This window comes from Engystomops pustulosus, chromosome 8 (assembly GCF_040894005.1).
Source record: "Engystomops pustulosus chromosome 8, aEngPut4.maternal, whole genome shotgun sequence".
NCBI lineage: Eukaryota > Metazoa > Chordata > Amphibia > Anura > Leptodactylidae > Engystomops > Engystomops pustulosus.
Window position 1 is genome coordinate 104,745,665 of NC_092418.1, and position 23,765 is coordinate 104,769,429.

At 56.6% G+C, this 23,765-nt stretch overlaps 1 protein-coding gene across 3 annotated transcripts in view; it reads right to left on the bottom strand.

Moving 5' to 3' along the window:
* Positions 1-2,652: 2,652 nt before the first annotated feature.
* Positions 2,653-23,765, bottom strand: part of SLC12A8 (solute carrier family 12 member 8) — a 29,588-nt gene continuing 8,475 nt past the window's right edge. The window contains exons 1-14 of one of the 3 annotated variants that reach the window (XM_072122134.1): positions 21,533-21,732; positions 20,744-20,896; positions 18,490-18,636; positions 17,219-17,410; positions 16,914-17,145; positions 10,172-10,285; positions 8,202-8,289; positions 7,984-8,071; positions 6,585-6,731; positions 4,698-5,313; positions 3,642-3,739; positions 3,315-3,432; positions 3,165-3,225; positions 2,653-3,041 (exon numbers count right to left, since the gene is read on the bottom strand). In XM_072122134.1, the coding sequence (XP_071978235.1) occupies positions 2,879-3,041; positions 3,165-3,225; positions 3,315-3,432; positions 3,642-3,739; positions 4,698-5,313; positions 6,585-6,731; positions 7,984-8,071; positions 8,202-8,289; positions 10,172-10,285; positions 16,914-17,145; positions 17,219-17,410; positions 18,490-18,636; positions 20,744-20,815 (2,136 nt within the window). In that variant the 5' untranslated portion in view covers positions 20,816-20,896; positions 21,533-21,732 and the 3' untranslated portion in view covers positions 2,653-2,878. Of the gene's footprint in view, positions 3,042-3,164; positions 3,226-3,314; positions 3,433-3,641; positions 3,740-4,697; positions 5,314-6,584; positions 6,732-7,983; positions 8,072-8,201; positions 8,290-10,171; positions 10,286-16,913; positions 17,146-17,218; positions 17,411-18,489; positions 18,637-20,743; positions 20,897-21,532; positions 21,733-23,765 lie in introns of those variants that run through there. The other 2 variants (XM_072122133.1, XM_072122135.1) reach the window with 2 other exon arrangements.

The window sequence follows — 23,765 nt, forward strand, 5'->3', positions numbered from 1 at the left end:
GGCGCAGTACACAGCCATACATGGAGCTACAGCCGCAGTACACAGCCATACATGGAGCTACAGGCGCAGTACACAGCCATACATGGAGCTACAGGCGCAGTACACAGCCATACATGGAGCTACAGCCGCAGTACACAGCCATACATGGAGCTACAGGCGCAGTACACAGCCATACATGGAGCTACAGGCGCAGTACACAGCCATACATGGAGCTACAGGCGCAGTACACAGCCATACATGGAGCTACAGGCGCAGTACACAGCCATACATGGAGCTACAGGAGCAGTACACAGCCATACATGGTGCTACAGCCGCAGTACACAGCCATACATGGTGCTACAGCCGCAGTACACAGCCAACATTCTCTCTGTCCATAGGACTTGTCCCCAGCAATAACTAGATCGTCAGTGTGTATTGAACACGCCTGTGACTGCAGACAGTGTGACACGTAGTTATCAAGAATAAGAGAAACACCAATCAAAATTTTTAGAAAAAGTTATTATTATTTGCCATTTCACAGCGAATAACAAAGTTGAGACATTTCAGAAGTTACGTCCAATTTCTGGTTGTGTGACTACAGATGATCAGAGCTGCAATAGGTGACAGCCTGTATATTTGGTCCAGAAATGCCTCCTTTAAAACCAGCGCCCCGACATGAGGCAGATGAATGCGGGGCATGCGGAGAGGGGGAAACACAGCGGCATGGCTGGTGACCCTGCGCCCTGAGTGAAGCTCCTGAGAGGAGATGCCTGGACAGAGGCGCGCCCTGCTGCCCCCGTGGCAATTGGCATCTGATGGCAGTCAATGGGAGTACAGTGCATGGGGTCCAGAAGCGCTTGAGGAGGTCAAACACCGCCCCAGCAGTCCGGTGGCGTCCTGCTCCAGGACCTGAGATGCACGTGGTTAGAGCCAATACAACTTTACCCCCTATATCAATGATGCTACACAAGCTTCAGGCCTCGATCGGGAACGTCACAAGCGCCACCAGATAACAGGCCACTACAGGTGCTGCCGGATCCAATCTGATGCTCATCAGTCACCTTGCACTCCTGGCCTTACATAGTCAGCGGCCTCAATGCAGACCCCAACCCCCAAATCCCTGGCACCAAACGCATCATCATCAGCAGCTCCGCGTCGCATGACTGGGTGTAACAGACCACCGATAGCATCACACGGCACCCCTACCGAGACCATGGGGACAGGGCCACCCCATCCACAGACAAATATAGGGGAGACTATGGAGACAACCATCCCCTCCACAGACCGATATAGGGGAGACCATGGGGACAGAGCCACCCATCCACAGAAATATATAATGGAGAGCACGGGGACAGAGCCACCCCCTCCACAGACAGATATAGGGGAGACCATGGGGACAGAGCTGCCCCTCCACAGATAGACATAGGGGAGACCATGAGGACATAGCCACCCTCTCCACAGGCCCCCGACTATAATGTATGGTTTATAGTAATAGTCTTCTCTTATGGGAGTGACACCATAAGGGCCCCCTAAACCTCTGCACCCCCTCAAGTTACACCCCTGAGGGAGACAATGGGGACAGAGCCGCGTGGGGTGGGGGGGGATCTTAGCTGAAGAGGACACTGTGATGATAGGGCAATCCCCAGTGTCTAGGACATTATAGGGGACGTTATTCTGTGCTCCCTTCCTCATGTCCATGTTGTGGTGGTTCTGCTCCCTAGGTGTCACCTATAGATGATTGTGCTGTGAGCGGCGCTGATGAGACTGTGGATCTGTGTATAAAGGGGCGCTACTCATCTGTTCCTGACGCCACATCATCCACCTTATATACAATAAGTTGGGGTGTGAGCTGCGTCTTGTGTATTGTTCCTTGGAACACAAGAGACGCCGAGACCCGCAGAACATTCCCGACTGCAGAAACTGTGCAAAAGGTCTTTTCCTGACATTCTGCTACTGGGAGGGAACGTCGTCCCAGGAAGGGAGGAATCAACAAAACAACTACCACATCAGACACGTTGTCTCCAGACGCTGCGGAGTAGCTGCGGAGGGACCGTATTATAAAAAATATATCCAGTGTGGATGATAGCACATCTAGAAGCGGTGTCACTCAGCTTTCCACAACTCCTGACCTGTAAAGAGGGCAGTTGATGGACCACCATAGAGGGGTAAAGAGGAAGTGCCAACAACGGTGGCTCCGGCCCCTGAGTAAGCGCCAATAACTGTGATGCCGGCTCCTGAGGAAGCGCCAACAATTGTGGGGTCCTAGTGCGACTCACAGCTTGTGGAGGGGGGAGCCCGTAGTGTAACGCACAGCATCAGGGAAGGTGGGGGCAGTAGTGTGACTCACAGCCACGGGGAGTGGGCGAGAGGGGCCGTAGTGTGACTCGTAGCCATTGAGCCTGCAGTCTGACCCCTTGGCTTTGGCATCTTGGTTGCTTCCAGATTTTCTCCCCGTCTTTGATCATGCTTCTCTATCAAGCGAATCCACCAGTTGGGGAGGAACACAACAAGTTTTGGGACAGGCGAGACATACCTACCCCAGGGCCAGGGGTGTGCCTTACATATCCAGGGGCTGTTGTTTGCCTCTTAGTGTGCCCTTGGTCCCATGTTTGCCTCCCCTGCTTTGGGCTTCTTAGTGTGGCTCTTCGCACCATTAAAATTTTGAACCGACCCTATTGGGTGAAATCATTTATTTGACCTTTCCTGCCAATGGCAGCCTGGCCAGTGACATTATTCAGAGTCCATGTAAACATGGGGTCACCTCCAGCGATGGGGGACCCCTTATACCCTTGTGGCAGTGGCCCGGCACTGCCTGACACAGTCTAGTGGTGGGCAGTCACTATGGATGCTCCTCCTCGAATGTCCAGTCCTTGGGGGATGGATCTGAGAGCTCCACCCCCTAATTAAACCGGTTAATAAAGTGCCCCTGGCTGATAACAGAGGAGTGATGGAAGCGTCCGCGAGAGGCAAAGTCTGCGTTCTCTTCTGTCAACTGTGTGGTTTCCATTCCAACATGAGCAAAGGTCGGGGTCACCACAAACTGCTCCGGGGCCGGCTTCTTCCTGCAGAGAGAGGACAACGAGTGCCAGTAAAATTGGGGAACCGACCCGTCACCACGGGTACCACAAAGATATCCACATGCTGACACATATCTACACTACTTTCCCTGGATCGGATTTACTGACCTGAACGTTGTCTTGGCCAAGTGGCGGATCCAGGCGAAGAAGCTGAAGTTTGCAGCCGCCCCTGAAAAAGAAGTGTTACTATTCAGAGGTCTGGGAAAGCTGGGTGCTCGCCCTACTCATCAAATGTCTCCCCCTTGTAAATAGTCTGACCTGGATTCAGTCCTGGGCTCACCCGGCCAATATAGAAATATAACAGTACGGCCACCCCGATATTAGCCAACGCGTAGATCCACTGGATGACAAACATGATGACGAGGGACACGATGGCCTGAAGGAGAGGAGACAGCGTTACCCAGATCCAGGACCCTCACCCCGATAAATGATCTGCAATAACCCCAGTCACACAACTGCACGCACCCCGATATATTACACCCAGTAATCACACAACTGCACTCACCCCAATAAATGACACCCAATAATCACACAACTGCACTCACCCCAATAAATGACACCTAATAATCACACAACTGCACTCACCCCAATAAATGACACCCAGTGATTGCACATCTTGCTGTAGAAGGAGCTCGAAAGACTCTGGATCTCAAACTCTTGAACTTTCTGTTTTGTGTTTGACTCTAAAAATATTTTATAACAATATTAATCATAAAAATAGGACACATTAAAGGAAACCTACCATTTAGAATGGTCGGTGTAAGCTGTAAGTACCGGGCACCAGCTCAGGGTGAGCTCAGGGTGAGCTGGTGTCGGTACTTACTTTCGTTAGTGTTATAAACCGCGGTATCGTGGTTTTAACACTTTTTAAACTCTAGACCAGAACAGGCTTCGGCGCTGCGTGCGCACGATCGTGCACGCGCCTACATAGTAAATAGCGGAGATGTTGCGTGCGCACAGCGCCGAAGCCTGTTCTGGTCTAGAGTTTAAAAAGTGTTAAAACCGCGATACCGCGGTTTATAACACTAACAAAAGTAAGTACCGGCACCAGCTCACCCTGAGCTGGTGCTCGGTACTTACAGCTTACCCCTGCCATTCTAAGTGGTAGGTTTCCTTTAAGCCCCGGGACATTACGCCCATAGACGGGCACTAAGGGCACCTCCAGGCCCAGGACATTAAACCCATAGACGGGCACTGAGGGCACATCCAGTCCCAGGACATTACACCCATAGACGGGCACATCTAGGCTCAGGACATTACACCCATAGACGGGCACTGAGGGCACCTCCAGTCCCAGGACATTACACCCATAGACGGGCACTGAGGGCACATCCAGGCTCAGGACATTACACCCATAGACGGGCACTGAGGGCACATCCAGGCTCAGGACATTACACCCATAGACGGGCACTGAGGGCACCTTCAGTCCCAGGACATTACACCCATAGACGGGCACTGAGGGCACCTTCAGTCCCAGGACATTACACCCATAGACAGGCACCTCCAGGCCCAGGACATTACACCCATAGATGGCCACTGAGGGCACATCCAGTCCCAGGACATTACATCCATAGACGGGCACTGAGGGCACATCCAGTCCCTGGACATTACACCAATAGACGGGCACTCGGTAGTACTCACCGTCCTTCTCCTCCGCTTCAGTCTCAGGGACATCAGTGACGAGCTGCTCCTGGTCTCCTGTCCGCTCCATGTCCTCTTCACTCTGCTCTGGACCTTCCGGATGGGTCTGGTCCTGTTGGAGGCTGTCCAGCCGCTCATCAGAAGTTGCCTCTGTGTCTGGCTCCTGGTTCTGCTGGAGGTCCAGTTGGAAGCTGTCCTGTAGGGTTTCCTTTGCAGGTTTTCTGGATTTCTTTAGCTTTATGAACTTCTTCTGCTCCTTGTCCTGGACCTTGGTGCTGTCCACGGAGTCTGTGTGACCCGGCTTGAAGATCTGATCCATGTCTTTGGTGAATTCCAGTAGGGTCCCATTAGAGCCATAACTGGAGGTTTTATCCAGTATGAGGGGCTGTAAGGGTCCTGGGGTCCGGGAGGCGGCTCGTCCCACCTTTCTACATGAGCGCTGCAGATCGTAACTCATGGTCACCGAGAAGTAGGAATAGTCCACGGCGCTGTACGTCAGCATGAAGTTAATGGTAACGATAGGGGCCAAGATGTTCACTTGACCAATGAAGACAAACGCCATGGTGAGGACTCCGGTCAGGAAGATAGCGGCCACCGGGGTCTTGTTAGGACCCCTCTAGAGGAAAACCAACATGGCAGATACGGATTATATGCACAAATCTGATCATCACCGTCCTGTCACCCAGAATAAAAACCCTGCTGATACAATCAGGGATATTGTCCTGTACTCTAGTCACATCCAGAGCAGCAAGATTGATTTATTTTTTCAGTTATTATAGATAGAACTCTGAAGATCTGACATGATTGACATGATATTACTGCAGAATTGTGAATGCAGCTCTGGAGGTGAATACAGTATAAGATACAATGCCACTTATATATAATGTGGTGCCAGAGCGCTGAGCCCCAAGGAGGCCATAATACTGCAGCCCGGCATCTGTGCCGATTACTGAGCCCGGACTGATTAGCTCTATAATCAGCTGATAAATCCCGGCTAACCCAAGCCTCATCATGTGACCCAGAAAATGCCCACAACCCACTAATCCTGTTTATCAGAGGAATTACAGGACAAACATTCAGGACCTGCCATTAACACTTCATTCATCACCAAAGAATCACCTGAAGGTCAAAAAATATCCTAGAAAAAAACTAAAATGTACCCTTAACATCCTGCATTATCATTCAGAGCTGCACTCACTATTCTGCTGGAGGAGTCATTGTGTACATACATGACATTACTTCTGAGTTACATCCTGTATTACACTCCAGAGCTGCACTCACTATTCTGCTGCTGCTGGTGCAGTCACTGTGTACATTCATGACATTACTTATCCTGTACTGATCCTGAGTTACATCCTATATTATACTCCAGAGCTGCACTCACTATTGTGCTGCTGTTACAGTCACTGTGTACATACATGACATTACTTATCCTGTACTGATCCTGAGTTACATCCTATATTATACTCCAGAGCTGCACTCACTATTCTGCTGCTGGTGCAGTCACTGTGTACATACATGACATTACTTATCCTGTACTGATCCGGAGTTACATCCTGTATTATACACCAGAGCTGCACTCACTATTCTGCTGCTGGTGCAGTCACTGTGTACATACATGACATTACTTATCCTGTACTGATCCTGAGTTACATCCTGTATTATACCCCAGAGCTGCACTCACTATTCTGCTGCTGGTGCAGTCACTGTGTACATACATGACATTACTTATCCTGTACTGATCCTGAGTTACATCCTGTATTATACTCCAGAGCTGCACTCACTATTCTGCTGCTGGTGCAGTCACTGTGTACATACATGACATTACTTATCCTGTACTGATCCTGAGTTATATCCTGTGTTATACTCTGGAGATGATGTACTTACTCCGCGGCCCAGAAATGACAGGATAGGGATGACCTTTTCCTGTGCAATGCACTGCAAGATCCTTGGAGCGCCATACAGACCTCCCATGCAAGAGGCCAGCGACGAGATATAAAGACCCAGCAGGAAGAGGAATCCCACCAAAGACACCTGAGGAGGGGGACACAGTGTATCAGACTAATACCCAACCTAAAAAAGCTTCAATACCCCATCTCGATCACTCTAGCTGACTGCAGGAGACTTCTAACCCGTCTGTTATCCAGCAAACACCAGATACAAGCTCCGGGTGTCTCTGCAGTCACATTCACCTTGGACTTTGTATACGAGATGCGGCTGATGACAGCTGAATGACAGCACCATTATACAAGCTCTTATACCTTGTGTCACCCCCTCATCCTCATAGACTGTAAGCTCTTGTGTCACCCCCTCATCCTCATAGACTGTAAGCTCTTGTGTCACCCCCTCATCCTCATAGACTGTAAGCTCTTGTGTCACCCCCTCATCCTTATGGACTGTAAGCTCTTGTGTCACCCCCTCATCATCATAGACAGTAAGCTCTTGTGTCACCCCCTCATCCTCATAGACTGTAAGCTCTTGTGTCACCCCCTCATCATCATAGACAGTAAGCTCTTGTGTCACCCCCTCATCATCATAGACAGTAAGCTCTTGTGTCACCCCCTCATCCTCATAGACTGTAAGCTCTTGTGTCACCCCCTCATCCTCATAGACTGTAAGCTCTTGTGTCACCCCCTCATCCTCATAGACAGTAAGCTCTTGTGTCACCCCCTCATCCTCATAGACTGTAAGCTCTTGTGTCACCCCCTCATCCTTATGGACTGTAAGCTCTTGTGTCACCCCCTCATCCTTATGGACTGTAAGCTCTTGTGTCACCCCCTCATCCTCATAGACTGTAAGCTCTTGTGTCACCCCCATCATCTAAGCCTCTTGGGCCTGACGCCCTTCATATAGACTAACATCCATTATCCTGGAAGCGATTTACTTCTCCAGTATTACGGATCCCCCTGGTTATCCGAGGTCCCTCCATAAGGTCATGTGACCGGAGGACACATCTAGTTTATTCAGCCACCGACGTCTAATTCTCCACATTCTGATTATTAATCCTGAGCTCAGACATGTGATCCGGCTCAGCTCCGCGTCACTGTGCCGTCACCACGCGTTGCCATGAGCGATCTCCAATCAGTGGCTGCGAGATGCGAATCACTGCAGGCGCCATCAGTAAACATGCGACACGGACCAGATGCCGCCATCAGTAGCCGCCAGGTGCACCGCCATGATGGCGACCAGATCACATGACTGGGGCTCATGCACGTGGTCTGCAATGTGGCATCTATGGCGGCAGGTGGCAAGGGAGGCGTGGCTATCCCGCATGGCGCCCACTTACCTTCTCCGCAATCATAAATTCATAGCGGAGGAACTCGCGGGTACAGATGGCACCAAGTAAGAATACGAAAACAATATACAGGAACCACCTGCAGAAGAACATAAGCACAGTCATCCAGAGCCCCCTGATTCAGGAACAGAAATGCAGTAAAGACTGACACAGAGTGAACAGATGTATCTCCACACGGTGGTGCCAGTCCTCGCATCTATGACACTTACGAGATAGCAATCGCAGCCAATGAGCCGACAGGGATATTGACAGACGGCAATCTGAGGTCTCCGCTCATGTTGAAGCCGGCCATGACACCTGCAGGGGGAGACACACAAGAGCGAGACATTAGCTGCAAGTATTCCTCTGCTACAATGTATCAGTCACAAGTCCCAGAGAAATACACAGAGTGGATTCAAATGTAACAAACCCTCAGCTTAGTGCCGGACCTACTAAATTTACTAATGCTTCCAGTCACTGACAACAAGAAATACATCTACTCTGTACTCCTCTATCACCCCCTCATCATCATAGACCAGTGATGGCTAACCTATGGCACTGGTGCTACAGGTGGCACTCAGAGCCCTTTCTGTGGGCACTCAGGCCATCACCAGAGATAACTCCAGGTATCTTCCTGCAGTCCCAGACAGCCCAGGACTTGCTGTGCACAGAGATATTTTAAAGTGACAGCTGTACCTGGGACTATTTCCTGCTTTATTGGTGTCCTCAGGGGCTGGTATCAATGAAAACTGTGACAGAGAAGGGAGTATAAATCACAAATTACATTTCTGTGTTGGCACTTTGCAATAAATAAGCGGGTCTTTGTGGTAGTTTGGGCACTCGGTCTCTAAAAGGTTCGCCATCCCTGTCATAGACTGTAAGCTCTTGTGTCACCCCCTCATCCTCATAGACTGTAAGCTCTTGTGTCCCCCCCTGATCCTCATAGACTGTAAGCTCTTGTGTCACCCCCTCATCCTCATAGACTGTAAGCTCTTGTGTCACCCCCTCCTCATCCTCATAGACTGTAAGATCTTATGTCACCCCCTCCTCATCCTCATAGACTGTAAGCTCTTGTGTCCCCCCCTGATCCTCATAGACTGTAAGCTCTTGTGTCCCCCCCTGATCCTCATAGACTGTAAGCTCTTGTGTAACCCCCTCATCCTCATAGACTGTAAGCTCTTGTGTCCCCCCCTCATCCTCATAGACTGTAAGCTCTTGTGTCCCCCCCTCATCCTCATAGACTGTAAGCTCTTGTGTCACCCCCTCCTCATAGACTGTAAGCTCTTGTGTCAGCCCCTCCTCATAGACTGTAAGCTCTTGTGTCTCCCCCTCCTCATAGACTGTAAGCTCTTGTGTCACCCCCTCCTCATAGACTGTAAGCTCTTGTGTCACCCCCTCCTCATAGACTGTAAGCTCTTGTGTCACCCCCTCCTCATAGACTGTAAGCTCTTGTGTCAGCCCCTCCTCATAGACTGTAAGCTCTTGTGTCTCCCCCTCCTCATAGACTGTAAGCTCTTGTGTCACCCCCTCCTCATAGACTGTAAGCTCTTGTGTCACCCCCTCCTCATAGACTGTAAGCTCTTGTGCCCCCCTCATCCTCATAGACTGTAAGCTCTTGTGTCACCCCCTCCTCATAGACTGTAAGCTCTTGTGTCACCCCCTCCTCATAGACTGTAAGCTCTTGTGTCACCCCCTCCTCATAGACTGTAAGCTCTTGTGTCACCCCCTCCTCATAGACTGTAAGCTCTTGTGTCACCCCCTCCTCCTCCTCCTCATAGACTGTAAGCTCTTGTGTCACCCCCTCCTCCTCATAGACTGTAAGCTCTTGTGTCACCTCCTCCTCCTCCTCATAGACTGTAAGCTCTTGTGTCACCCCCTCCTCCTCCTCCTCATAGACTGTAAGCTCTTGTGTCACCCCCTCATCCTCATAGACTGTAAGCTCTTGTGATCAGGGCCCTCACTATTGTTCCATATGAGTGCTTGTAATGTATTTTATATGTATCTGTTCCCCAGAATCTGTACAGCGCTATGGTATATGATGGCGATATAGAAATAATGATTATCATTACTAGAGTTCTGGTGGTTCTGTTACTGTACAGGGAGAAGCATCTGTGCACAATCCTTTATTACAGTCACATGCACAGTAAGACCTATAGGGGGCGCAGGAGAGGAGACAGGACACCCCATATCCCCCCAGTACCTGTTGCAGCTGGGAAAAAAACCCCAAACACTGTAAAGAAGCTTTCCCCCGGGGTGTAGTCTGGGAAGGTGTTATTATACAGCAAATCCTCAGAGTATCCCACAAATCCATGAGCTGTGGAGGAAGAAAACAAAGTAGTCAAAAGGGGAGGGAGTAATGTGACAGACAGTGTAGTCAGGGAGCAGGGGGAGGGGTGACGTGACAGGCAGTGTAGTCAGGGAGCAGGGGGAGGGGTGACGTGACAGGCAGTGTAGTCAGGGAGCAGGGGAGCGGGTGATGTGACAGGCAGTGTAGTCAGGGAGCAGGGGAAGGGGGTGATGTGACAGGCAGTGTAGTCAGGGAGCAGGGGGAGGGGGTGATGTGACAGACAGTGTAGTCAGGGAGCAGGGGAAGGGGGTGATGTGACAGGCAGTGTAGTCAGGGAGCAGGGGGAGGGGGTGATGTGACAGACAGTGTAGTCAGGGAGCAGGGGGAGCGGGTGATGTGACAGGCAGTGTAGTCAGGGAGCAGGGGGAGCGGGTGATGTGACAGGCAGTGTAGTCAGGGAGCAGGGGGAGCGGGTGATGTGACAGGCAGTGTAGTCAGGGAGCAGGGGAGCGGGTGATGTGACAGGCAGTGTAGTCAGGGAGCAGGGGAAGGGGGTGATGTGACAGGCAGTGTAGTCAGGGAGCAGGGGAAGGGGGTGATGTGACAGGCAGTGTAGTCAGGGAGCAGGGGAAGGGGGTGATGTGACAGGCAGTGTAGTCAGGGAGCAGGGGAAGGGGGTGATGTAACAGGCAGTGTAGTCAGGGAGCAGGGGAAGGGGGTGATGTGACAGGCAGTGTAGTCAGGGAGCAGGGGAAGGGGGTGACGTGACAGGCAGTGTAGTCAGGGAGCAGAGGGAGGGGGTGACGTGACAGGCAGTGTAGTCAGGGAGCAGGGGGAGGGGTGACGTGACAGACAGTGTAGTCAGGGAGCGGGGGAGGGGTGATGTGACAGGCAGTGTAGTCAGGGAGCAGGGGAAGGGGGTGATGTGACAGGCAGTGTAGTCAGGGAGCAGAGGGAGGGGGTGATGTGACAGGCAGTGTAGTCAGGGAGCAGAGGGAGGGGGTGATGTGAAAGGCAGTGTAGTCAGGGAGCAGGGGAAGGGGGTGATGTGACAGGCAGTGTAGTCAGGGAGCAGAGGGAGGGGGTGATGTGACAGGCAGTGTAGTCAGGGAGCAGAGGGAGGGGGTGATGTGACAGGCAGTGTAGTCAGGGAGCAGAGGGAGGGGGTGATGTGACAGGCAGTGTAGTCAGGGAGCAGAGGGAGGGGGTGATGTGACAGGCAGTGTAGTCAGGGAGCAGGGGGAGGGGGTGATGTGACAGGCAGTGTAGTCAGGGAGCAGGGGGAGGGGGTGATGTGAAAGGCAGTGTAGTCAAGGAGCAGGGGAAGGGGGTGATGTGACAGGCAGCGTAGTCAGGGAGCAGGGGAAGGGGGTGATGTGACAGACAGTGTAGTCAGGGAGCAGGGGAAGGGCGTGATGTGACAGACAGTGTAGTCAGGGAGCAGGGGAAGGGGTGATGTGACAGGCAGTGCAGTCAGGGAGCAGGGGGAGGGGGTGATGTGACAGGCAGTGTAGTCAGGTAGCAGGGGAAGGGGTGATGTGACAGACAGTGTAGTCAGGGAGCAGGGGAAGGGGTGATGTGACAGACAGTGTAGTCAGGGAGCAGGGGAGCGGGTGATGTGACAGGCAGTGTAGTCAGGGAGCAGGGGAAGGGGTGATGTGACAGGCAGTGTAATCAGGGAGCAGGGGAAGGGGTGATGTGACAGGCAGTGTAGTCAGGGAGCAGGGGAAGGGGTGATGTGACAGGCAGTGTAGTCAGGGAGCAGGGGGAGGGGGTGATGTGACAGGCAGTGTAGTCAGGGAGCAGGGGGAGGGGGTGATGTGACAGGCAGTGTAGTCAGGGAGCAGGGGGAGGGGGTGATGTAACAGGCAGTGTAGTCAGGGAGCAGGGGAAGGGGGTGATGTGACAGGCAGTGTAGTCAGGGAGCAGGGGAAGGGGGTGATGTGACAGGCAGTGTAGTCAGGGAGCAGGGGAAGGCGGTGATGTGACAGGCAGTGTAGTCAGGGAGCAGGGGGTGATGTGACAGACATTGTAGTCAGGGAGCAGGGGAAGGGGTGATGTGACAGACAGTGTAGTCAGGGAGCAGGGGAGCAGGTGATGTGACAGGCAGTGTAGTCAGGGAGCAGGGGAAGGGGTGATGTGACAGGCAGTGTAGTCAGGGAGCAGGGGAAGGGATGATGTGACAGGCAGTGTAGTCAGGGAGAAGGGGAAGGGGTGATGTGACAGGCAGTGTAGTCAGGGAGCAGGGGAGGGGGTGATGTGACAGACAGTGTAGTCAGGGAGCAGGGGAAGGGGTGATGTGACAAGCAGTGTAGTCAGGGAGCAGGGGAAGAGGTGATGTGACAGGCAGTGTAGTCAGGGAGCAGGGGAAGAGGTGATGTGACAGGCAGTGCAGTCAGGGAGCAGGGGGAGGGGGTGATGTGACAGGCAGTGTAGTCAGGGAGCAGGGGAAGGGGTGATGTGACAGGCAGTGTAGTCAGGGAGAAGGGGAGGGGGTGATGTGACAGACAGTGTAGTCAGGGAGCAGGGGAAGGGGTGATGTGACAGGCAGTGTAGTCAGGGAGCAGTGGAGGGGGTTATGTGACAGACAGTGTAGTCAGGGAGCAGGGGAAGAGGTGATGTGACAGACAGTGTAGTCAGGGAGCAGGGGGAGGGGGTGATGTGACAGACAGTGTAGTCAGGGAGCAGGGGGAGGGGGTGATGTGACAGGCAGTGTAGTCAGGGAGCAGGGGGAGGGGGTGATGTGACAGGCAGTGTAGTCAGGGAGCAGGGGAAGGGGGTGATGTGACAGGCAGTGTAGTCAGGGAGCAGGGGGAGGGGTGATGTGACAGGCAGTGTAGTCAGGGAGCAGGGGAAGGGGTGATGTGACAGGCAGTGTAGTCAGGTAGCAGGGGGAGCGGATGATGTGACAGGCAGTGTAGTCAGGGAGCAGGGGGAGGGGGTGATGTGACAGGCAGTGTAGTCAGGGAGGATGGGAAGGGGTGATGTGACAGGCAGTGTAGTCAGGGAGCAGGGGAAGGGGTGATGTGACAGGCAGTGTAGTCAGGGAGCAGGGGAAGGGGGTGATGTGACAGGGAGTGTAGTCAGGTAGCAGGGGGAGGAGGTGATATAACAGACAGTGTAGTCAGGTAGCAGGGGGAGGGGGTGATGTGACAGGCAGTGTAGTCAGGGAGCAGGGGGAGGGGATGATGTGACATGCAGTGTAGTCAGGGAGCAGGGGGAGGGGGTGATGTGACAGGGAGTGTAGTCAGGGAGCAGGGGAAGAGGTGATGTGACAGACAGTGTAGTCAGGGAGCAGGGGGAGGGGGTGATGTGACAGGCAGTGTAGTCAGGGAGCAGGGGAAGGGGTGATGTGACAGACAGTGTAGTTAGTTAGCAGGGGGAGGGGGTGATGTGACAGGCAGTGTAGTCAGGTAGCAGTGGAGGGGGTTATGTGACAGGCAGTGTAGTCAGGGAGCAGGGGAAGGGGTGATGTGACAGGGAGTGTAGTCAGGGAGCAGGGGGAGGGGATGATGTGACAGGCAGTGTAGTCAGGTAGCAGTGGGGGGGTTATGTGACAGGCAGTGTAGTCAGGGAGCAGGGGGAGGGGATGATGTGACAGGGAGTGTAGTCAGGGAGCTGGGGGAGGGGGTGATGTAACAGGCAGTGTAGTCAGGGAGCAGGGGGAGGGGGTGATGTGACAGGCAGTGTAGTCAGGGAGCAGGGGAAGGGGGTGATGTGACAGGCAGTGTAGTCAGGGAGCAGGGGGAGGGGGTGATGTGACAGGCAGTGTAGTCAGGGAGCAGGGGGAGGGGATGATGTGACATGCAGTGTAGTCAGGGAGCAGGGGGAGGGGGTGATGTGACAGGGAGTGTAGTCAGGGAGCAGGGGAAGAGGTGATGTGACAGACAGTGTAGTCAGGGAGCAGGGGGAGGGGGTGATGTGACAGGCAGTGTAGTCAGGGAGCAGGGGAAGGGGTGATGTGACAGACAGTGTAGTTAGTTAGCAGGGGGAGGGGGTGATGTGACAGGCAGTGTAGTCAGGTAGCAGTGGAGGGGGTTATGTGACAGGCAGTGTAGTCAGGGAGCAGGGGAAGGGGTGATGTGACAGGGAGTGTAGTCAGGGAGCAGGGGAAGGGGTGATGTGACAAGCAGTGTAGTCAGGTAGCAGTGGAGGGGTTTATGTGACAGGCAGTGTAGTCAGGGAGCAGGGGAAGAGGTGATGTGACAGGCAGTGTAGTCAGGGAGCAGGGGGAGGGGGTGATGTGACAGGCAGTGTAGTCAGGGAGCAGGGGAAGGGGTGATGTGACAGGCAGTGTAGTCAGGGAGCAGGGGAAGGGGTGATGTGACAAGCAGTGTAGTCAGGTAGCAGTGGAGGGGGTTATGTGACAGGCAGTGTAGTCAGGGAGCAGGGGAAGAGGTGATGTGACAGGCAGTGTAGTCAGGGAGCAGGGGGAGGGAGTGATGTGACAGGCAGTGTAGTCAGGGAGCAGGGGAAGGGCTGATGTGACAGGCAGTGTAGTCAGGGAGCAGGGGGAGGGAATGATGTGACAGGGAGTGTAGTCAGGTAGCAGGGGGAGGAGGTGATATAACAGACAGTGTAGTCAGGTAGCAGGGGGAGGGGGTGATGTGACAGGCAGTGTAGTCAGGGAGCAGGGGGAGGGGATGATGTGACAGGCAGTGTAGTCAGGGAGCAGGGGAAGGGCTGATGTGACAGGCAGTGTAGTCAGGGAGCAGGGGGTGATGTGACAGGCAGTGTAGTCAGGGAGCAGGGGGAGGGGGTGATGGGACAGGCAGTGTAGTCAGGGAGCAGGGGGAGGGGGTGATGGGACAGACAGTGTAGTCAGGGAGCAGGGGGAGGGGGTGATGGGACAGGCAGTGTAGTCAGGGAGCAGGGGGAGGGGGTGATGTGACAGGCAGTGTAGTCAGGGAGCAGGGGGAGGGGGTGATGTGACAGGTAGTGTAGTCAGGGAGCGGGTGGTGTTTGTAATGTGACCATACATAGTGCAGGTATATCTGACATGAATTGTCTGAGATGATGATAATTATGTTGTGATGACCTCTGACCTGAGGCACACTTTCGGCTTTGGCTGGTGTCTGGATGTGAAGTCTTTTCCTTGAAGTCATGAATAGAGTTTTTTTGTGAGCCCCCATCATACACCCTGTTGTCAGGAGGAAAGCTCTGGCTTCAGTCAATGTGGACCCTCCCAGATAACAGGGACACATTGGGTGCTCTCGCCCTTTAGCTCTTCCTGTCCGTCCTGCACTTTCCACAAGTCACAACCAGATCCCCCACAGGACAGATCCCCGCAGGAGCCCGGGGCGGGGGTCAATAATTGCGGCTGAATACATCAGCCCCACGAAGGGGTTAATCCAGCAGTTACCGATTATCGTGCCTCGCCCTCGGGTGATGTTGGGGGTTTTGGTGGGGGGGGTGGGGGGGTGTTAGGTCATGTAATTTTTAGATGTGTCCAGGACTAAAGAGAAATGACAAAAGACTCCAGGGAGCCTGGGCAGAAATATCCCAAACCAGCAGCAGGATTATTGTGCCCCCAGCCCCGGGGTCCTGTCCCATCAACACTGACACTACATCCACCGCACTCGCCCCAATCCTGGCCGCAGTCCAGCTCACCGCTGCTTGGCCCGCCGCAGTCCTGGAGCTGCTCCCGTGTGATGTCATGCCTCATCTATGTGCAGTAATTCGAAAAACCTGGAGAAAGATTTCCTCTTCCACAAGTGCAGAGACTACAACCGTAACTCGTCCGGAGCCCCCCCAGAGGTACGTCCAGAGCCCCCCAAAACACATTCAGAGCTAAGACAAATCCAGAGACATCCAGATGGTACCATACACTGTAATGGACCTTATATGGCCCTATAAGCTACTCTGGACACTTACCCTGAACAGCCTCTGTGCGCCGCGCTCCCTGTAAACCCCCCTGTATGTGTGCTGCGCTCCCTGTACACCCCCCCCTGCGTGTGCGCTGCGCTCCCTGTACACCCCCCCTGCGTGTGCGCTGCGCTCCCTGTACACCCCCCCTGCGTGTGCGCTGCGCTCCCTGTACACCCCCCCTGCGTGTGCGCTGCGCTCCCTGTACACCCCCCCTGCGTGTGCGCTGCGCTCCCTGTACACCCCCCTCTGCGTGTGCGCTGCGCTCCCTGTACACCCCCCCTGCGTGTGCGCTGCGCTCCCTGTACACCCCCCCCTGCGTGTGCGCTGCGCTCCCTGTACACCCCCTGCGTGTGCGCTGCGCTCCCTGTACACCCCCTGCGTGTGCGCTGCGCTCCCTGTACACCCCCTGTATTTGTGCTGCGCTCCCTGTACACCCCCTGTGTGTGTACTGCGCTCCCTGTACACCCCCCGTGTGACGCCCGCTGTGCAGTGACAGGAAGGCTGCTGTCTGGATGGATGTGGGTCTATACAGAAGGAATGACACCCACATCCTTCCTGCACCCAACACACCCTGCAGAAGGAAACCAGGACCCGCCGTCCTCTGCCTCCGGGTCTGGGGGAACACACATAAATTCCATGTAGGGGAGGGGACAGGTGGGCACTGGGGGATCCCAATAATAAGGAGAAATCACGAAGAGAAGTGATGGGACATAAAGCCCCTGGACCCTGCGCAGTAATGGGGCATGAGGTCAGGAGATCCTGGCACCACTGCCCATCCGGGTCTTACCTGGGTCCAGGTGAGTGAAGGAGCCGATGACAAAGTCCAAGGTGGAGACGGCGAGGAGCAGGAGGAGCAGCAGCTGCAGCCGGATGATCCACTTCACCCCGGCCAGGTTAATGCCCAGCAGTGCCAGCAGCACGGCCAGCGAGATGCCCCGCACCGCCCAGGTGCTCTGCAGGTGCAGGATGGCAGAGATGGACTCAGCAAAGCCGGTGATGTACATGGCGCCTGCAACACACTGCAACACAGGTCACAGGTCAGGTGGCCCAGAGGTGCACGAGTGCAAGCTCTGCGGGCAAGGGCTCACTTACCTGGCCGAATACATACAGAAGACCAACCGTTCCCCCAACTTTACCCCCCAGGACGGTGGAAATCATGGAGTAGACGCCGCCACTGCCTATGCTGCATCTCTCACACACTCCGATCCCGGATAAGACGGTCACCAGGGCGACAAGGATGACGATGGACACCAGGAAGATCCCCAGCAAGATCCCAGTGTTACCCTGAGACAGAGAAAAAAGGGTTACCCCGCGAAGGAGGGGGGGGGGGGGGAGGGTCACCCCGAGAAGGAGGGGGGAAGGAGGGGGTTACCCAGAGAGAAGGGGGGGGGGGGGGGAGGATAAGACGGTTACCCCGAGAGGGGGGGGGGGGGGGGGGGAGGATAAGAGGGTTACCCTGAGAGGGGGGGGGACAAGGCAGCCCCCCAGTGATCCCTGACAAGACACCGTAGAGGTTGGAGCGATTTCACCCAGCTTTCCTGAGAACCTGAATGGCCATTTTATGCGTGCACTCAGAGGCTCATATCAATGTCCTGTATTGGCACATGGAATAAAGCGATTGCTCCAGGAAATCCTATGAACAGTTATAGACACTAGAGGGGGCACTAGGGGGCAATATCTCTGCTGCCCTACGATCTGCCTCGCAGGAAGAACTTCCAAAGAACTATACAAAGTACCCTACAGAGACATCTGCTGGACACATGAGGGTATTACACCCACAATCGCCACCAGCCATGATACATGACACCATCATACAAACACGTCACAGAATGTTTGGGATATTTGTCTTGAGGGAGAAATTTCAAGATGACCCTAAAATACGCTGTAAACTTTACAGGTGACCTTCTCTAATCTGCAAACATCCAAATGTTCATTTTTGCACAACTTTCTGTTCTGCGACTGAAATTCACACCAAGTGTTTGAGCCATGAATCACCCAATAAATTAGAATTGGTATTAGACAGTCCTCCTCATCATGCTGTTCACAATCTGACATTGTGAGGCTTCAACCGGGAGGTGCTCAGAGGAAGAGGCCACTCAGCTGAGAAAATCACAGAGACAAAGCAGGTTGTACCTGAGAGAGGTAGTCACGGCCCCGCCCCCTGCCTGTATATCCTGTGTGAGAGGTAGTCACGGCCCCGCCCCCTGCCTGTATACCCTGTCTGAGAGGTAGTCACGGCCCGCCCCCTGCCTGTATATCCTGTCTGAGAGGTAGTCACGGCCCCGCCCCCTGCCTGTATATCCTGTCTGAGAGGTAGTCACAGCTCCGCCCCCCGCCTATAATAAAGTTGGTCGGTCACTCACCACAAGCCAGCCGGTTCGGAGAAATAATACCACTCCAAATATGTTGATCATGCAGGAGGTAAAAACGCCGTCCCATGTGCCGAACAGAACCGGCTCCCAGACAAAAAGCTGGATTTTCCACCATGGCTGCGACTGCAATTGCGAGACCTGGAATAACGGAGAAGAGTCACAAGGGACACAAAACGCAGCGGCAGGGCAGCAGCGCCGGAGCGGAGCGGGGCAGGGCAGCAGCGCCGGAGCCGAGCGGGGCAGGGCAGCAGCGCCGGAGCGGAGCGGGGCAGGGCAGCAGCGCCGGAGCCGAGCGGGGCAGGGCAGCAGCGCCGGAGCCGAGCGGGGCAGGGCAGCAGCGCCGGAGCCGAGCGGGGCAGGGCAGCAGCGCCGGAGCCGAGCGGGGCAGGGCAGCAGCGCCGGAGCCGAGCGGGGCAGGGCAGCAGCGCCGGAGCCGAGCGGGGCAGGGCAGCAGCGCCGGAGCCGAGCGGGGCAGGGCAGCAGCGCCGGAGCCGAGCGGGGCAGGGCAGCAGCGCCGGAGCCGAGCGGGGCAGGGCAGCAGCGCCGGAGCCGAGCGGGGCAGGGCAGCAGCGCCGGAGCCGAGCGGGGCAGGGCAGCAGCGCCGGAGCCGAGCGGGGCAGGGCAGCAGCGCCGGAGCCGAGCGGGGCAGGGCAGCAGCGCCGGAGCCGAGCGGGGCAGGGCAGCAGCGCCGGAGCCGAGCGGGGCAGGGCAGCAGCGCCGGAGCCGAGCGGGGCAGGGCAGCAGCGCCGGAGCCGAGCGGGGCAGGGCAGCAGCGCCGGAGCCGAGCGGGGCAGGGCAGCAGCGCCGGAGCCGAGCGGGGCAGGGCAGCAGCGCCGGAGCCGAGCGGGGCAGGGCAGCAGCGCCGGAGCCGAGCGGGGCAGGGCAGCAGCGCCGGAGCCGAGCGGGGCAGGGCAGCAGCGCCGGAGCCGAGCGGGGCAGGGCAGCAGCGCCGGAGCCGAGCGGGGCAGGGCAGCAGCGCCGGAGCCGAGCGGGGCAGGGCAGCAGCGCCGGAGCCGAGCGGGGCAGGGCAGCAGCGCCGGAGCCGAGCGGGGCAGGGCAGCAGCGCCGGAGCCGAGCGGGGCAGGGCAGCAGCGCCGGAGCCGAGCGGGGCAGGGCAGCAGCGCCGGAGCCGAGCGGGGCAGGGCAGCAGCGCCGGAGCCGAGCGGGGCAGGGCAGCAGCGCCGGAGCCGAGCGGGGCAGGGCAGCAGCGCCGGAGCCGAGCGGGGCAGGGCAGCAGCGCCGGAGCCGAGCGGGGCAGGGCAGCAGCGCCGGAGCCGAGCGGGGCAGGGCAGCAGCGCCGGAGCCGAGCGGGGCAGGGCAGCAGCGCCGGAGCCGAGCGGGGCAGGGCAGCAGCGCCGGAGCCGAGCGGGGCAGGGCAGCAGCGCCGGAGCCGAGCGGGGCAGGGCAGCAGCGCCGGAGCCGAGCGAGGCAGGGCAGCAGCGCCGGAGCCGAGCGGGGCAGGGCAGCAGCGCCGGAGCCGAGCGGGGCAGGGCAGCAGCGCCGGAGCCGAGCGGGGCAGGGCAGCAGCGCCGGAGCCGAGCGGGGCAGGGCAGCAGCGCCGGAGCCGAGCGGGGCAGGGCAGCAGCGCCGGAGCCGAGCGGGGCAGGGCAGCAGCGCCGGAGCCGAGCGGGGCAGGGCAGCAGCGCCGGAGCCGAGCGGGGCAGGGCAGCAGCGCCGGAGCCGAGCGGGGCAGGGCAGCAGCGCCGGAGCCGAGCGGGGCAGGGCAGCAGCGCCGGAGCCGAGCGGGGCAGGGCAGCAGCGCCGGAGCCGAGCGGGGCAGGGCAGCAGCGCCGGAGCCGAGCGGGGCAGGGCAGCAGCGCCGGAGCCGAGCGGGGCAGGGCAGCAGCGCCGGAGCCGAGCGGGGCAGGGCAGCAGCGCCGGAGCCGAGCGGGGCAGGGCAGCAGCGCCGGAGCCGAGCGGGGCAGGGCAGCAGCGCCGGAGCCGAGCGGGGCAGGGCAGCAGCGCCGGAGCCGAGCGGGGCAGGGCAGCAGCGCCGGAGCCGAGCGGGGCAGGGCAGCAGCGCCGGAGCCGAGCGGGGCAGGGCAGCAGCGCCGGAGCCGAGCGGGGCAGGGCAGCAGCGCCGGAGCCGAGCGGGGCAGGGCAGCAGCGCCGGAGCCGAGCGGGGCAGGGCAGCAGCGCCGGAGCCGAGCGGGGCAGGGCAGCAGCGCCGGAGCCGAGCGGGGCAGGGCAGCAGAACCGAGCCGAGCGGGGCAGGGCAGCAGAACCGAGCGGGAGCGGCACACACCTGAGCGTCCTCATGGAATAGGTCAGTGATATTCTCACCCTCCAGGGGCACGTGGCGGACGGCGCTGCTCATATCGGCAGCGATGATGTCACCTGGAGTGGGTCAGCTGACAGGAGCGTCCTGGCCACAGGGGCTCATCCTGCATCATGACACCTGCACAATGAGTGAGAAGCATCAGATCACGTGACAGACAACAGGGCGGGGCTCTCCCAACCTCTCCCAGTTTACCAGGCTGGCAGAAAGAATTCTGTATGCAGCTCTGAATGTGAATGGAGAATACTTCAATGAGTTACCAGGATAACAGCACATGTATTATAGAGAGCAGGAATAGCGCCCCCTACAGACCATGGAGGTTTATGGTACTGCAGATCAGCCATTGTATACTGTAAGCTTTCCTACAGACTTTGTGTGGTTCTCTGTCACTTTAAGAGGGATTGGGAACATCCTTCATATACACAATCACTTTTGCTCATCCAGAGCTGCTGCTGCAGGGGGAAGTAACAGCAGGGGTGAACCCAACTACTCAGACCCCACATAGGTGAAACTGACTGTACAAAGGTGAGTTATCAGGTGACATGAAGGGGCATTGCAAAGGGTGTGCAGCTCTAGAGACCTTTGGCAGTAAATTAACCCCTTCAGGCAGACACACAGGTCATAGTCAGATGCAGATCTAGCAGGTAGGAGAAGTCATCGTCCTCCTCTCCAGGGGTTATTCCAGTTGCGCGGGATTTTTCAGTAAGTGACCCTACCTGTCTATCACTCGTAAGCACCAGAAGTCCCTGGCGTTACCTGTGTGACACGTATGTTGATGGACGACCGCCTCTTCTGTGGATTTTTACAGCAGACAAGTGGTTAACATAAGCAAATCTTCACATGAGGCAGACACCACCCCGGCTCTGCTTCCTCCTTGTATCCGGGAGCATTCAGCCCATAGACCGGGCACCAGACACTGGCACTGCCCACACACCAGACACACCAACACCGGCCGCCTCCCACACACCGGGCATACCGACATCGGCCCCCGCCCACACAACGGGCGCACCAGACACCGGCCCCCGTCCACACAACGGGTGAAGCAGATACCGGCCCCCGCCCACACAACGGGCACCCGACACCGCCCCCAAAACCCCCCTCCCCGCTCACACAATGGGCACCCGACACAATATTGAGGAAAAAGGAGCAGGAAATATCCCATATAATATGTAGACCCAGGTATTGAAATCCTTCCACCATTTGTAGGCTGCAAAACTCAGAACCCCATCCATAGCCCTACCTATGGCATCAGAAAGGACTTATCCCAATTACTGATGAGGCCAGAGAAGTCTCCAAACCCATTTATAATTGAGATGTCCCTAGGAAGTTAAGCAGCAGGGTTAGCCATGTATGACACTACATTATCGGCATATAGTCTAATTCCATTTTGTGGTGCTCCAACACGTAACCCCTAAAGAGCAGCATCTAGGAGAATCCGGACGGCTAGGGGCTCCATTGCAATTGAAAACAGGAGCTGTGAGAGGTGAGGACCCCTGGCTGGTCCTTCTATGGAGGCGAAAGGAGGGGGAGGGCAAACATTTACCGGAACCTTGGCAGTGGGGGAGCAGTACAGTATAGACACTCACTTGAGGTACTTAGGCCCGAATATTATCAGACGTGCATCTGCCAGGAATAAAGCCCGGCTGATCTGGATGTATCAGGGCAGCAGCGCCGGAGCCGAGCGGGGCAGGGCAGCAGCGCCGGAGCCGAGCGGGGCAGGGCAGCAGCGCCGGAGCCGAGCGGGGCAGGGCAGCAGCGCCGGAGCCGAGCGGGGCAGGGCAGCAGCGCCGGAGCCGAGCGGGGCAGGGCAGCAGCGCCGGAGCCGAGCGGGGCAGGGCAGCAGCGCCGGAGCCGAGCGGGGCAGGGCAGCAGCGCCGGAGCCGAGCGGGGCAGGGCAGCAGCGCCGGAGCCGAGCGGGGCAGGGCAGCAGCGCCGGAGCCGAGCGGGGCAGGGCAGCAGCGCCGGAGCCGAGCGGGGCAGGGCAGCAGAACCGAGCCGAGCGGGGCAGGGCAGCAGAACCGAGCGGGAGCGGCACACACCTGAGCGTCCTCATGGAATAGGTCAGTGATATTCTCACCCTCCAGGGGCACGTGGCGGACGGCGCTGCTCATATCGGCAGCGATGATGTCACCTGGAGTGGGTCAGCTGACAGGAGCATCCTGGCCACAGGGGCTCATCCTGCATCATGACACCTGCACAATGAGTGAGAAGCATCAGATCACGTGACAGACAACAGGGCGGGGCTCTCCCAACCTCTCCCAGTTTACCAGGCTGGCAGAAAGAATTCTGTATGCAGCTCTGAATGTGAATGGAGAATACTTCAATGAGTTACCAGGATAACAGCACATGTATTATAGAGAGCAGGAATAGCGCCCCCTACAGACCATGGAGGTTTATGGTACTGCAGATCAGCCATTGTATACTGTAAGCTTTCCTACAGACTTTGTGTGGTTCTCTGTCACTTTAAGAGGGATTGGGAACATCCTTCATATACACAATCACTTTTGCTCATCCAGAGCTGCTGCTGCAGGGGGAAGTAACAGCAGGGGTGAACCCAACTACTCAGACCCCACATAGGTGAAACTGACTGTACAAAGGTGAGTTATCAGGTGACATGAAGGGGCATTGCAAAGGGTGTGCAGCTCTAGAGACCTTTGGCAGTAAATTAACCCCTTCAGGCAGACACACAGGTCATAGTCAGATGCAGATCTAGCAGGTAGGAGAAGTCATCGTCCTCCTCTCCAGGGGTTATTCCAGTTGCGCGGGATTTTTCAGTAAGTGACCCTACCTGTCTATCACTCGTAAGCACCAGAAGTCCCTGGCGTTACCTGTGTGACACGTATGTTGATGGACGACCGCCTCTTCTGTGGATTTTTACAGCAGACAAGTGGTTAACATAAGCAAATCTTCACATGAGGCAGACACCACCCCGGCTCTGCTTCCTCCTTGTATCCGGGAGCATTCAGCCCATAGACCGGGCACCAGACAC